Genomic DNA, 16,585 nt, shown 5'->3' with positions numbered 1-16,585 from the left:
AGCTTTAAGTTTAAGAGAGCCTCAAAGATTAAAGGAGATGCGCGGGACAATTTGTTTTCCCCACTGAGTGTGTTGGGTGCTTGGATTGTGCTGCCAGGGCTGAGTAAAGTCCCCACTACTTTTTATTTTTTTATTTTTTTATTTTTATTAGAAGCAAATGTACAAGAGTAGAACAAACGGCATATCAAATGATACAGTTAATGTACAGCTTCAGTTTTGACTTTTTACCTTTAAAATAAAGGAAAAGTAAAGAGAAAGAACAAGCGAGAGAAAAAGAGGGGTGCAAAGATAGGACCCCTAGACTACCAGAGTGGTGCAGCCAATGAATGGGTAAAAGAAAGAAAGGAAAAAAAAGAAAAAAAAAAAGAACTAAAACAAAAAGAGAGAGAAAAGTGGAGATATACCTGGCCCTCGTCCCTCCCCACCCACCTCACCCCCCCTCCCCACCCACCTCACCCAACCCATAGTTGATTTAAAGCGAAAGTTGTGTTGCACCATACAATCCTTGTAAGAATTCGGTGAAGGTTGTCCATGTCTTGAAAAAATGATCTGTTTTTTCTGCTAAGACAAGTCTTAATATTTTCCAAATGTAGTGCCTCGGACTCCGGAAGTGGCTGCGCTGGTGAACGGCGGCGGCTCGCCTGCAGTCCGTTTGTTTTTACTTTTTTGTGTTGTTTTTTTTCGTTTTGGCTAGTTACGTTTTTGGTTTTTTAGTGTTTATGTGGGGGGTGGGGGGTTGAAACAGGGCTTGCTGTCTCTCCCTTCGGGGGAATGCAACTTTTTTGTCGTATCCCCCTTCTCTGCCTCCGTCTGCGCTGAGGCCTAATGGCGGAGCTGGCGACCTCGAGGCTCCGGAGGCAGCCTGTCAGGACTCGCTCTGGGCTCGCTCCCGTGAGGGCGGCCCAGCTCGGGGCTGGAACGGCACTCCCGTGAGGGGCTGTGACACTCCCGTGTGGGCGGCCCAGCTCGAGGGTAACGGCGCTCCCGTCCCGTCAGGGGGGCCCTGCCCGAGGGTGGAACGGCACTCACATGAGGGCGATCTGGCTCGGGGCTGGAACGGTGCTCCGGTGGCTGAGGCGGCGTTCTGGCGGCGGTGACCTGAGTCCGGGGTTCAGCCGCGGGCCAGTGGACGACGTCGTCAGTGACTGCGTCCGCTGGACTGGAGGGCGGCAGCTTCAACCACCCCGGGCCGCGGTGTTTGAGCCGGCCCGTTCGCGGAGCTCGGTGAGCCGCGGGACTGATTTTGCCATCGCCCGGTGGGGTATCGCCTCAGCGCAGAGGGAGAAGAGGAGGGAAGAGACTGCAGCCCTAAGATTTTTGCCTCCATCACAGTGAGGAGGTGCTTGGTGGACTCACTGTGGTGGATGTTAATTTGTGTTTACTGTTGTTTATTATTGTATTATTGTATGTATGACTGCAGGCACGAAATTTCGTTCAGACCGAAAGGTCTGAATGACAATAAAGGAAATTCAATTCAATTCAATTTAATGTTTGTAATCCACATCTTAACAGTAGGGACTGATGTGTGTTTCCAAAATTGAAGTATTCGTTTTTTCGCCGTTATCAGGCCATAATTAAGGAAACGTCTTTGAAATAGTGTTAGCTCAGAACAGGGCGGAGGTAGATACGATGGTTCATATGTTCTTAAGTTCTAGGAGCAGAGTTAGGCCATTCGGCCCATCAAGTCTATTCTGCCATTCAATCATGGCTGATCTATCCTTCCCTCTCAACCCCATTCTCTTGCCTTCTCCTCCATAACCCCTGACACCCATACTAATGGTGATGTTTTAGAGGCTTTTAGAAGGGCACATGGATATGCAGGAAATGGAGGGATATGGATCATGTGTAGACTGGGGAGATGAGATTAATTTGGCGTAGTGTTTAACACAGACATTGTGGACTGAAGAGCCTGTTCCTGTGTTGTACCGTTCTATGTTCAACCATTACAACATGGAGCATGGAAAAGTTATCCTTTAAACATGCGTAAACAGGCCCTTTGGCCCGCTGAGATCGCACCGACCAGCGATACCCGCACATTAGCACTAATCTACGCACACTCAGGACAATTGTTACAATTATACCAAGCCAATTAACCTACAAACCTGTAATGCCCCTGTCCCACTTAGGAAACCTGAACGGAAACCTCTGGAGACTTTGCGCCCCACCCAAGGTTTCCGTGCGGTTCCCGGAGGTTGCAGGTGGTTGCCAGAGGTTGCAGGTAGTGGAAGCAGGTAGATAGACTGACAAAAACCTCCGGGAACCACACAGAAACCTTGGGTGGGGCGCAAAGTCTCCAGAGGTTTCCATTCAGGTTTCCTAAGTGGGACAGGGGCATAAGTCTTTGGAATGTGGGAGGAAACCGGAGATCCCGGAGAAAACCCACGGCGGTCCCGGGGAGAGCGTAGAAACTCCGTACAGACAGCACCCGTAGTCAGGATTGAACCCGGATCCCTGGCGATGCAAGGCAGCCACCGCTGCGCCACCGTGCCATCTTTAGACTTCCTTAAAGGAATTAGATGTGGCCACATAGTACAGTACGAACTGCATTAAATAGAAAAGAAGAAAAATAACTGAAAAATGCAATTGTTTTCCAAGGAACATGACAAACAGTGGAGGTTGATCGTTCAGCTTGGAACATTGGATCATTGTGGATGGCACTAGCCTAAAGCAGGGACGATCCTGTGCATTCTAACAACCTTTACTCTCAGACAATCCAAAACTTCACTACTGGATCGTGGCTGGGGTCTGATGCAGCCTGATGGCCTCCTGAAGGCGTACAGAGGCACACAGAGCCAGGGAAGAGGCCCTGCAGCTCAATGGCTTGCATCAAGAACTTGTCATGGAATTCATCGTGTCACCCAGGAACGAAGCAGGAGGAGTGAGAGCTGCCATTTGCAGCAACTCTGACAACATCGGCACTAATCACTGAGATTGGCGATTGCTTCAATGTGACTGCCACCGAGACGACCGGCTCACATTGTTTATGACAGGATGTCACTCTGAACCTTGTCTGTTCTGAATGATAGAGCACAGGAACATCAGCAAAGGCTACAGCCCAACACTATACTATGTGGCAGTTCACAACCCTAGCGGAACCATCCTCAATGCAATTCAATAGGTGAACACTATACATGGCTGAGAACTCTGTCGCCTTGATATATTTTATAGGATATGAATATTTCTGTACAGCATTCAGACAATAGACAATAGGTGCAGGAGTAGGCCATTCGACCCTTCGAGCCAGCACCGCCATTCAATGTGATCATGGCTGATCATCCCCAATCAGTACCCCGTTTCCTGCCTTCTCCCCATATCCCCTGACTCCACTATAATTAAGAGCCCTATCTTGCTCTCTCTTGAAAGTATCCGGCTCCACCGCTCTCTGAGGCAGAGAATTCCACAGTGGGAAATTTGTGAAAGAAATATTTATTCAGAAATTCAGACACAAGGAACCGTAGATGCTGGTTTACACACCTGCTTCTGTCTGAAGAAGTGTCCTGACCCGAAAACCAAATGGTTCAATGGTGTCTGAAGAAGGGTCTCGACCCAAAACGTTGCCTATTCCTTCTCTCCAGAGATGCTGCCTGACCCGCTGAGTTACTCCAGCTTTTTGTGTCTAACTTTGGTTCAATGGTGTCTTATTATCAAATGTACCTCGGTGTAATAAAATTCCCGTTTTGAATGAGGTAGAATAAAGAGTTTGAGTAAAAGAAACAAGGATCGGCAGGTAATGGTTTGCAAGAAAATGACACAGAGTGCTGGAGTAACTCAGCGGGTCAGGCAGTATCGCTGGAGAACATGGATGTGAGACGTTTAGAGTTGGGACCCTCTTTTGGACTGAAGTCAAGTCAAGTCAATTTTGTTTCTATAGCACATTTAAAAACAACTCTCGTTGACCAAAGTGCTTTACTGAAGAAACTTCCCAACCCGAAATGTTACTTATCCATGTTCTCCATCTATACTGCCTGACCCGCTGAGTTACTCCAACACTTTGTGAAACGTCACCTATCCATGTTCTCCACAGATGCTGCCTGACCCACTCAGTTATGGTGCAGCAGCATCTATGGAGCTAAGGAAATAGGCAACGTTTCAGGCCGAAATCCTTCTGGAAATAGGCAACGTTTCGGGCCGAAACCCTTACGGGTTTCAACCCGAAACGTTGCCTATTTCCTTAGCTCCATAGCTGCATTTTTTAATAGAAGATTCGCCGTTTGTTTGCAAGGGCTTTTATTTCTTTGTTTTAGTTTGGTTTACTGCCACATTTACCGAGGTGCAGTGAAAAGCTTTTGTTGCGTGCTAACCAGTCAGCAGAAAGACTTTACATGATTACAATCGAGCCGTCCACATAGTACAGATACATGATAAAGGAAATAACGTTTTGTGCATGATAAAGTCCAAATCCGAGCGTCTCTAGTGAGGTAGATAGCAGCTCATGACCCCTCCCTAGTCTTTGCCACTTCGTCCCACTGTTTACAGCACAGATTATGACTGATATGCAGAAGAATCTTTATGAAGGCATTTTTTTATCTGACAATTTCTTAACTGCACCTTTCCATGTGTGCTTTCTTGAATTGAATACTATTTTGGTTGTAGCAGGTTTTTTCCTTTCGTTTGCTCCTTTGCGAAGTTATTTCATCCACTGCTTCGTCCGATCAGCTATTCCCCTCGTCCTTGATCAAGAGGTGGAGTCTGCAGCAAGGAACTTGAATGAGAACGCACGACACAGAGTAACGGGCCCACTGGGCCACAATGTCCATGCTGAACGTGATACCCAGTGAAACTAGTCTGCTCTACCTGCGCCTCATCCATATCCCGCTGTATCCATGAGCCGATCTAAAAGCCCCTTAAACACCACTGTCATATCTGCCTCCACCATCACTCTTGGTAGCACGTGCCAGGCACATACTACTCTCAGAGTGAAAAAAAATGTGCCCCGCTCATCTCCATTAAACCTTGCTCCTCTCGTCTTAAAGCCACGCCCTCTCAACAGCCATGTTCCTGATCCATATCCCTCCATTCCCACGTATCGACATGCCTATCTAAAACTCTTTTACAAGGCACCATCATATCTGCCTCCTTCACCGCCCCGGCAGTGCTGTTCAATCTGCCGACATCCTCTGCATAAAAATAACTTGCCCCACACATCTCCATTAAATTTTATCCCTCTCACCTTAAAGCTGCGCCCTCTATGACACTCCCATCCTGGCCAACAACGTACGCAAGATTTATCCCAAGCTCACTAAATTCCACCCGCCAAACTAGCAACATCAGGTGTGGAGGAAAGAACTGCAGGTGCTGGTTTAAATCGAAGAGAGACGCAAAACGCTGGAGTAACTTAGCGGGACAGGCAGCATCTCTGGAGAGAAGGAACGGGCGACGCTTCGGGTCGCGACCCTTCTTCAGACTGATGTCAGGAGAGTGGGCAGGACAGAGATAAAATGTAGTTGGAGACAGTAAGACTGGTGGGGGAACTGGGAAAGGGGAGGGGATGGAGAGAGAGGGAAAGCAAGGGCTACTTGAAGTTAGAGAAGTCAATGTTCATGCCGCTGGGGTGTAAGCTGCCCAAGCAAAATATGAAATGCTGTTCCTCCAATTTGCGCTTGGCCTTGCTCTGACAAACATCCGGTAACTAACATCAAAGTTGGGAGAGTGGCGATGTAAATTGGCTACAAATGCGATACAGCTTGAAAGCCCATATTGAAAGATATTGAAACCATTCTTCAGTTTCAAAATCTAAGTTTAAAAGGAAATGGTACTGTGGCAGGTCAACTTTCTCAATTAAAACACGTCTCATCCCATCTGTTTTGTGTTTGTGCTTCGTTAATTTTAAGGAAGCAACTAATTAATTGTCAGGATCTCTTTCTAAGTACACATCATTAGTGAGAATCTTTCCCGGTCACCCGCACACATCCATTGCTGCCAATGTCACAAGCAACACGTATTAAATTTCCAGTCGTTTGAGTTTGAATTTATTTGATTGTCATGTGTGTCGGTCAATGGAAGGACAATACGTGATTACAATCGAGCCGTCCACAGTGTACAGATACAGGATAGAGGAAATAACGTTTAGTGCACGATAAAGCAAGTAAAGTCCGATCAAAGATAGTCCGATGGTCTGCATTGAGGTAGATAGTCGTTCAGGACTGCTCTCTAGTTGGTGGTAGGATGGTTCAGTTGCCTGATAACAGCTGGGAAGAAACTGTCCCTGAATCTGAAGGTGTGCGTTTTCACACTTCTGTACCTTTTACCCGATGGGAGAGGGGAGAAGAGGGAGAGGCCGGGGTGCGACTCGTCCTTGATTATCCTGCTGGCCTTGCCGAGGCAGCGTGAGGTATAAATGGAGTCAATAGAAGGGAGGTTGGTTTGTGTGATGGTCTGGGCTGCGTCCACAATTCTCTGCCATTCCCTGCGCTCTTGGACGGAGCTGTTCCCAAACCGTGCTGTGATGCATCCGGATAAAATGGTTTCTACAGCGCATCTGTAGAAGTTGGTGAGAGTTGTTGGGGACGTGTCGGAGGACATGGGGGTAAGCTGTTAGTGGGCAGGATATCTCACTGTGGGCTCAACAAAGTGTAGATATTGATGTGGAATTTGGGTGCAAAGCAGAATTGCCATCATTTGTGTTTTTGTGTTTGTGACATATCTAGGTCAGCCAGTACACGTTTGCAATGTGCAGCTATCGGGAGAAGAAGGCTGAGCCTCAAGAGTTGCTGCAACTGGACGGATACACAGTGGATTACACAGACCCACAGCCAGGTGAAAGACTTCACTCCACACCCATTAGCTGGCTTCAACATTGACATCTAAAATGGTGACACCACAACACGTGACGATGTTGCTTAGAGGGCGGCACGGTGGCGTAGCGGTAGAGTTGCTGCCTTACTGCGCCAGAGACCAGGGGTCGATCCTGACTACGGGCGCTGTCTGTACAGAGTTTGTATGCTCTCCCCTTGACCATGTGGGTTTTCTCCGGGCGCTCCAGTTTCCTCCCACACTCCAAAGACATGCGGTTTGTAGGTTAATTGGCTTTGGTAAATGTAGAAATCGTGACTTGTCACTTGTGTGTAGGATAGTCTAGTGAATGGGCGATTGCTGGTCGGAGCGGACTCAGCAGGCCAAAGGGCCTGTTTCCGTGCTGTATATCTAAAGCCTAAAATCTAAAGTCTAAACTTGTATGGGTGATTGCTTGTCGGCACGGACTCGGTGGGCCGAAGGACGTGATTCCTATCTCTGTTGTATCTCTAAACTAAACCATATTAATGTTTCAAAGAGCCAAATCAGTATAGAATGAAACAGAAAGTTGATCGGCTGTGGAGATGACGTGATGTGATGTCACCATGTTTAGACTGCTTCCGGATTAAGAATGGAGTGGGGTGGTTCAGCAATGTGTTGTATTGTTATATGTTCACCTGATGATTTAATGAATAAACTGCTGAAAATCTCTGAGGCAAATGTGGACCGAGGTACAATTTAAACTTGTCATAGATGTCAAACTGTTAAAGCTGTGCTCTAAATACTATTATCCACAATAATAATAATATTTAATAATAATAAAAATAACAACAATAATATTTATTACAGTTCAGATTTAGAACAAGTGTTGTAAATATGGATGGATTATAACATAGTTGTGTGCTTAGTTTTGAAAGATGCAGCATGGAAACAGGCCCTTCGGCCCAACTCGCCCACACCGGCCAACAATGTCCCCGCTACTCTAGTCCCACTTGCCTGCGCTTGGTCCATAACCTTCCAAACCTGTCCTATCCATGTATCTGTCCAACATTGTTTTTCTTAAACAATGGGATAGTCACAGCCTCAACTTCCTCCTCTGGCAGCTTTTTACATACACCCACCACCCTTTGTGTGAAAAAGTTACCCCTTGGATTCCTATTAAATCTTTTCCCCTTCACCTTGAACCCATGTCCTCTGGTCCTCGATTCCCCTACTCTGGGTAAAAGACTCCCAATCTATTCCTCTCATGATTTTGCATATCTCTATAAGATCTCCTCTCATCCTTCTACGCTCCATGGAATAGAGACCCAGCCTACTCAACCTCTCCTTATAGCTCACACCCTCGTGTCCTGGCAACATCCTCGTAAATCTTCTCTAAACCATTTCAAGCTTGACAATATCTTTCCTATAACATGGTGCCCAGAACTGAACACAATATTCTAAGTGAGGTCTCTAAATGACCAACGTCTTATACAACTGCAACATGACCTCCCAACTTCTATACTCATAGAAGATCACCCGATCACACTAGTTCTGCGTTATCCCACTTTCACAGCCACTCCCTACCCACTGGGGACAATTTTTCAGAGGGCCCATTAACCTACAAACCCGCACGTGTCTGGGATGTGGGAAGAAACCGGAGCAACCGGAGGAAAACCACGCGGTCCCTGGTAGTGCATGCAAACTCCACACAGTCAGCACCCAAGACCCAGGATCGAACCTGGGTCTCCAGCACTGTGAGGCAGCGGCCTTACCAGCTGTGCCTCCGTGCCACCCTTTAATATTTCTAAATGCTGTGCAGTTGTCAAAATCTATTCAGTAAGTGACGTCTACTGTATGTGTCACACAATTTTCCACATCTTTCATTCGAGATATGTTTCCATTAACGTACGTGCACTGTGTACAATAAATTCTATCTCGTTATCATTGTGAATTTTACAATGTAAGTATTATTTTAAAGCGGTACCCTAACATGTTGGCAAGTTTGTGAGCAAGAGGCTTTTGTAAAAGTCAAGTCAAGTCAAGTCATTTTTATTTCTATAGCACATTTAATAAATAACTCTCGTTGACCAAAGTGCTTTACATTGGTGGAGGTACTAACGTTATACAACAGTGGTTCATAGATTAAGTACATACATACATACATACATATAGGACGACAGATGGCGCAATGGGCTAAGTGTTCGGCTGGCGACTGGAAGGTAGCCGGTTCGAATCCCGCTTGGAGTGCATTCTGTCGTTGTGTCCTTGGGCAAGACACTTCACCCACCTTTGCCTGCGTGTGAATGTGTGTGAGTGATTGGTGGTGGTCGGAGGGGCCGTAGGCGCAGATTAGCAGCCACGCTTCCGTCAGTCTGCCCCAGGGCAGCTGTGGCTACAGAAGTAGCTCACCACCACCGAGTGTGACTGAGGAGTGAATGAATAATGCGATGTAAAACGCCTTGAGTATCTAGAAAGGCCCTACATAAATCCCATCCATTATAATTATTATTATAGCCCTCACTCAGAGGATGTCAAGAAAGAGAGTAAAGATGAGTTTTAAGTCTCGACTTAAAGGAGTCGATGGAGGGGGCAGTTCTGATGGGAAGGGGGATGCTGTTCCACAGTCTAGGAGCTGCAACCGCAAAGGCGCGGTCACCCACGAGCTTATGCCTAGACCGCAGGATGTTCAGCAACCCCAAGTCGGCCGATCTCAGGGACCTGGAGGTGGTGTGGTGGGTGTGGCAGACTTTTGATGTAGGTGGGGGCAAGCCCGTTAAGGGCTTTGTAAACATAAAGAAGGATCGTGAAATTTATTCAGAACCGCACAGGGAGAGAGTGGAGATTGGCAACAGCTACGTGAAACCAGGGGCCTCGATGCTTTTCCCCTGGGTTAAAAGATATATTTACTGTCTGCTGAGATAGTAAAAGCAGTCTTCTCATCCAGCTGTTGAATGATTTATCCTGCAGGTCTGGAGGGCGGTAGAGCATTCTTTAACGCCGTTAAAGAAGGGGACACGGTGATCTTCGCCAGCGACGATGAACAGGACCGCATCCTTTGGGTTCAGGCCATGTACCGTGCCACCGGTCAGTCCCACAAGCCCATCCCTCCAACTCAAATCCAGAAACTCAACGCCAAGGGAGGAAGTGTCCCGCAGCTGGATGCACCCATCTCCCAGTTCTGTAAGTTGCTCAGCATATTAGCTTTGAAAATGCACCTTGCATGGTTACCGACTGTTCTTTTGGCACACGGCTAAAGGGCAAAAGACGAGGATATTTGTTTCTATGGTGTGATAGCACAGAAAGGGCTTCCATGTCCCTCAGGTATTTTGTAACATTTGTGTCCACATCAGTATTGAAACTGAAAATTTACCAAATTTAATTTTTTGTTGTAGGTTTTTTTTTGCTGCTTGTAGAAAAAAACATGTTTTGACAGATGACCCTGTAATCATAAAGTTACATGAGACTGATTGGTGCCAAAACACTGCAAATTGTTGCTCAGTTTTATGCTGTTTGGAATTGACTAGATCAACTAGGATCCCAATTCCTGTAACACCTAATTCTGTTGAACTTCCTTTTAGAGATACCTGCTTATCTTTTTTTTTAAATATTTTTTCTTTGCTTATAATCATTTTTAATTGTTTTTTGCTTTTTTTATCTCATATTCTCGCAGCTGGGCCATAATTTGTGTCGATAGCAACAAGAAAGCTGGGGCCATTTTTGTGTTGGTTGCTAGTCCACACAGACCTATCTCTCCCTTTCAGGATAGACATTACATTTTCATCCCTCCCATTTACACAACATTCACAACATAGGCCATAGTTGATGTGTGTGTTACCACTGTGAGCGCTCCCATTAGTTTCAACGGCTTCTGGACAACACAGACAGTGATGTGGGTGTGGGTGGGGGCATTGCCCTTGCTGTAAGAGCATCAATGAGAGCATAACAGAAGTAGATAGAGATGACAGAATGTGATGTCAACGTCACTTCCACATAAACAGGGCGGCACGGTGGCGCAGCTTACAGAGCTTGCAGCGCCGGAGACCCGGGTTCGATCCCAACTATGGGTCCTTGTCTGCACGGAGTTTATACTTTCTCCTCATGACCACATGGGTTTTTTCCCGACATCTTCAGTTTTCTCCCACACTCCAAAGACATACAGGTTTGTAGGTTAATTAGCTTGGTATAAGTCTAAATTGTCCCTAGTGTGTGTAGGATAATGTTATTGTGTGGGGATTGTCTGTCGACTGCGGTGGGCTTGCAGGTAATCTATTCCTGCAAAATATATTTTTTAATATGTAGTTTAGCCTCTGGAGCTATTTTGAAAAGCCACCTAGAGAACTCACATAAAGCTGGAGTAACACAGTGGGGCAGACAGGACTGGCCCAGCCTGAAGAATGGTCTTGACCCAAAGCATCACCCATTCCTTCTCTCCAGAGATGCTGCCTGTCCAGCAGCCACTGCCTTACTCCAGCTTTTTGTGTCTACCTTCGGTTTAAACCAGCATCTGCAGCTCCTTCCTACACAAACCTAGAGAGCTCGTTCATTGTGCACGTCACAGGCAGGTAGCAGCGTGCGGAGAAGTGTTGCCACAGAGGTAAGAGTGAGAGGAGCAGCTGGTGGAAGTGGGAGGAGGTAGCGTCATCCTTCAGAGAGCAAGGGAGTGGTGTGAGTGGTGTGACGGCAGCCAGCGGGACAAGCCACTTATTGATATCAGTGGTAACACCTCCACTTTGAAAACTCTAGTGAGGTCATTGAATTTCTATTGGCATTGCAACCAAATCCTGGGAGCTAAACCTCCCGTTGTTTACTTTCTCAATGACCTCGCATCACTGTAAGTAGTTAGAGCACAGAACAGCACGGCATAGAACAGGCCCTTCAGCCCACAATGTCTGTGCCAAACATGACGCCAAGATCAACTCATCTCTTGCCCGCATGTTATTCATATCCCCCCACTCCCTGCATATTAATGTGCCTAACTAAAAGCCTCTTAAATGCCACTATCGTATATGCCTCCACCACCACCCCCAGCAGCACGTTCCAGGAACCCACCACCCTCTGCATAAAGAAAACTTGCCCCGCACCTCTTATAGAGTGATAGGGTCATACAGCATGGAAACAGGCCCAACTTGCCCATACCACCCACATGCCCCATCTACACCAGTCCCACCTGCCTGCGTTTGGCCCACATCCCTAAACCTATCGTATCCATGTACCTGTACCTGTATCTCCTTTAGACTTTGCCCCCCCCCCCCCCCTCCAAAAGCCTCTTAAAGGCCTCTGTTCAGAAACTCTTTTAGTCTCTTGAGTCACGTTCCTTCTATGTCCACTGCCTTTACAAAGGACAATGTCTTCAATGTGGCATTGCAAAGGTTGGGCTTCCTTCAGTTATCTTTCACTACCTGCTTTCCCTTTGCAGAACGAATACTTCTCTGAACTTTGGTCCACCTTTGAACCACTTTAACAGGTGCAGATCCAGCACTTACTTTATGCCTCCATAGCATAGGGCGGCACAGTGGTGCAGCAGTAGAGTTACTGCCTCACAGCGCCAGAGACCCGGGTTCGATCCTGAACACGGGTGCTGTCTGTACGGAGTTTGTACGTTCTCCCCGTGACCTGTGTGGGTTTTCTCCGAGATATTCGGTTTCCTCCCACACTCCAAATACGTGCAGGTTTGTAGGTTAATTGGCTTGGTATAAAATGTAAATTGTCCCTAGTGTGAGTAGGATAGTGTATGCGTGCGGGGATCACTGGTCGGCACGGACCTGTTTTTGCCCTATATCTCTAAACTAAAACTAAATCCCCCTGCTCCCACCACTCACCAATAGACAATAGACAATAGGTGCAGGAGTAGGCCATTCGGCCCTTCGAGCCAGCACCGCCATTCAATGTGATCATGGCTGATCATCCCCAATCAGTACCCCATTCCTTCCTTCTCCCCATATCCCCTGGCTCCGCTATCTTTAAGAGCCCTATCTAGCTCTCTGTTGAAAGTGTCCAGAGAACCGGCCTCCACCACCCTCTGAGGCAGAGAATTCCACAGACTCACAACTCTCTGTGAGAAAAAGTGTTTCCTCGTCTCCATTTCCAGCCAACTTGCTAAGTCCTTGGTTCATTATCTTGAAAGACCTGAACAAACTCAACATCATCTTTGCACACACTTGCATGGACAGCACTTTCAAAAGGCACGATCAAATTTCCAGACCGCGTGCCAAAACATGTAACCGTATTTCAAATTCACAAGGAACAAGTGGCTCATGTATCTGTTAAAGTACAAGCACAATAAATATTGCTGCTCCAAATATGGTTCACTGCAGTTATAAGCTATACTAGGTTTATATAGTTTAATGTTTAAATTGCCCAAGCAGATGCTAATAGATCCTGCTATTCATGAGAGCTAACATTCCAAGTTTAATTCTATCTTATCTGGATATACTTTTTTGGAAAGAAGGCTTATATTGGCTGTTCATTTATGACTTGTAAGGATTTTAATCTGGGGTTGGATACCAGTTGGGATTAAAATTGTACAGTACATTTACAGTTATACATTTTATAAGCAAACTACTCTATTGAAACTTTAAACTGAAGGGTGATGAAAGAGAATTGTATAGGGGAACTGCTAGATTTAATATTTCTGAACATTTTTTCCGCAGTTAAGAATTTTAGTTTTTTTAAATGCCTGTTTGATCCAGGCAGATGTTCATTAGCATGAAAATGTTTTGGTTGATAAATAGTTTATTAGTTATCAATATATTAAAAATTGATAACAATAACAGTCTTGATGTTAACCATTTGACTCCCACATTAAGAGCATGGATCAGCTACGAGATTCGACCCTTTATCAGCAGAGAATTCACTGGACTTTTTCTTTTTTTTTCGCTGAAGGTTTTTACTTTGTATTTTTCCTGTGAAAATGTGCAATGATTTCTTGTCACGATATGGCCTTTTATTTTGACTCTCCGATGGAATACCTAAGGGACATGCTTACATTAAAATAGATTGTAATTGATGTATGCAGCAAACCATACCCTAGTCAAAGGGTAAAAAAAAAGGAGGCAATTCAACACAAAAGCAATTGATAAACTTTGAGGAATAGCAAAAGAGATTGACGGTAAAATATTTTACGCCGTATATATCTGATCAATGATTGGAGAGTAATATAGAATTTCTCGAAAAAACTACTGCTGTTTGACAGTAACCTTTCCGTAATAATTATATATTGATACGTCTTCAATGTAATATTATTATATGTTAATGACGGAATGATCTCCCACTGGGTGACAATGGAAAATAAGTCCCTAAAAAGACTGTTCATTCCAATGAAATCAGAATAATATACGTCAGAAAATAAAACCACCAGCTACGTGAGACTTTGCATTTCCTGTCCTTATTATTATTTGAATACTTTAACATGGATTAATTCACTGTCTTTTAATTATTTTTGAATTATTTATTATTTCCAATGGTAACCGCATCCCTGCATAATTCTTCACCGTGTTACATCCCTATGTAAACCCTCACCCTCCCAGTCACCCTGCTCCTTCTAACCCTTCATGCAAATGTCTCCCATCCCCAAACCCCTCATTTCACCGTTACCCCCCTTCTTTCCCCCCTCCCCACTGTCCCCTTCCACCTACATCTCTCTCCCTCCGCCTCACATTTCGCTCCTCACCGGACTCCCTTTGTCTCTTTTTCACCTCGAGCCTTTGTCCAACCATGTACACAGGGAAAACTCCCTCTTACCTGTATCCACCTGTCACTGAATCTGAAGTAAACACAGTCGAACAGAAGGGTGATCGAGTCACACAGCATGGAACAGGCCCTTCAGCCCATCTTGCCCACACCAACAAAGATGCCCCATCTACACTAGTCCCACCTGCCTGTGCTTGGCCCATATATATATCCCTCTAAATCTCTCCTACCTGTCCAAATGTCTTTTAAATTGTGTTGCAGTTCCTGTCTCAACTACCTCCTCTGGCAGCTCGTGGCATATACCCACCACTCTCTGTGTGAAAATGTTGCCCCTTCTTCTTCTTCTTTTCATGCCCATCTTGTTACTAATCGTGCCCTTGCTGTCATCGTTCGTCCTGAAAAGGAAGCAAGCTTCCGGCGACAATCAGTGGGAGCCATCACTTGTGGCAGTAGATGAGGGTGGTGGCAGAATTAGCTCAGGATACTTCCAGTTTCTAGCCCCGAGTCGTGATGTTGCCCCTCAGGTTCATAATAAATCTTCCCCTTATACAGTACCTTAAACATATGTCATCTGGTTCTCGATTCCCCTACTCTGAGTAAAAGACTCTGCATATTCACCCTATCTATTCCCCTAATGATCTTATACACGTCCATCAGATGTTGTATGAGAATAAACAATAGACAATAGGTGCAGGAGTAGGCCATTCAGCCCTTCGAGCCAGCACCGCCATTCAATGTGATCATGCCTGATCATCCCCAATCAGTACCCCGTTCCTGCCTTCTCCCCGTATCCCCTGACTCCGCTATTTTTAAGAGCCCTATCTAGCTCTCTCTTGAAAGCATCCAGAGAACCTGAGGCAGAGAATTCCACAGACACTGTATCTTTTTTGCATACTTGGCTAATAATTTAATTACAGTACAATACAATTACAATACAACACAAAGATCACCCCTCAACCTCCCACTCTCCAAGGAATAAAGTCCGAGCCTTTGCAACCTCTCCCCAGACTTATTCTAATCTGGCACGTTGGATGGACCTTCTCCCCACGTGCCAATTTCTCTGTGAGACGCATGTGGGTCTCTACATTGATGTCCATATGTCCAGCGCTGGCATGGGCTTAAACTGGCAGTGGCATCTTCCACGATACCACCTGTGCTGCTGAATGTCCCTAGACATTCAGTGATGGTGGACCACCCATAGAGTGTCCCAAGGCTGGCAAACCTGCCCGCTAAACCAACACCAGGTTCCATCTGCCACCAGCCCAACGGTCAGACTGAAATGAAGAGGAAGAAACTACAGCGGGAACAACACTTTAAATATTCTCACTGGCGTCTATGTGTGTGGAAAGCTATTCATGTGTATTGTTTAATCTTCTTTCAATTCTTCATTTCTTTACCAGCGTTTTTAACAGTTCCTGTGTGTTTTTGAATGGTTCAAAGAGATGAACAAACCAATATAATCAAAGATGGACAAAAGTGCTGGAGAAACTCAGCGGGTGCGGCAGCATCTATGGACCGAAGGGAAAAGGCAACGTTTCAGGCCGAAACCCTTCTTCAGACGTTTTGGCCCGAAACATTGCCTACTTCCTTCGCTCCGTAGATGCTGCCACACCTGCTGAGTTTCTCCAGCACTTTTGTCTACCTTCGATTTTCCAGCATCTGCAGTTCCTTCTTATATATATATGTTATAATCAAAGACTTGCCCCACCCCAGTCACTCCTTCTTCTCCCCGCTCCCGTCCGGCAGAAGAAACTTGAAAGAGCGCACCACCAGACTCAGGAACAACATCTTCCCCTCTGTTATCAGGCTTCTGAATGGTCCTTCCTTAAGCTAGTGTACTGTCCGATTCACCTGTAAACCATTGCAAACATTGGACTTTGTCTGTGGAACTGGTGCGCTGCAGTGCTGAGAACTATATTCTGAGCTCTGTATCTTCCCCTTTGCTCTATCAATTGTACTTGAGTTTGATGATTGTATTTATATATAGTATTATCTGAACTGTTTGGATAGCGTGCAAAACGAGGCTTCTCACTGTACACGTTGGTGCAAGTGACAAAAATGAACTTAAGCCTAATCCATTGGCAAGTTTTGGCTGCCTTTGGGCTTGTATCTACAAACATAGAAACATAGAACCATAGAAAATAGGTGACCTACTAAGCGTGCCACCGTCATAGTCTTTCAA

General features: G+C 45.7%; 1 protein-coding gene across 9 annotated transcripts in view; it reads left to right on the top strand.

Annotated features, from left to right (window-relative positions):
* The window catches only part of cadpsa (Ca2+-dependent activator protein for secretion a), a 279,926-nt gene that overhangs the window by 150,825 nt on the left and 112,516 nt on the right, over positions 1–16,585 (top strand). For all 9 annotated transcript variants that reach the window (XM_055647594.1, XM_055647589.1, XM_055647592.1 and 6 more), the window contains 2 exons: positions 6,648–6,756; positions 9,682–9,894. In XM_055647594.1, the coding sequence (XP_055503569.1) occupies positions 6,648–6,756; positions 9,682–9,894 (322 nt within the window). The remainder of the gene's footprint in view (positions 1–6,647; positions 6,757–9,681; positions 9,895–16,585) is intronic.

Source organism: Leucoraja erinacea, chromosome 16 (assembly GCF_028641065.1).
Source record: "Leucoraja erinacea ecotype New England chromosome 16, Leri_hhj_1, whole genome shotgun sequence".
NCBI lineage: Eukaryota > Metazoa > Chordata > Chondrichthyes > Rajiformes > Rajidae > Leucoraja > Leucoraja erinaceus.
This window is presented reverse-complemented; position numbering and strand designations above follow the sequence as displayed.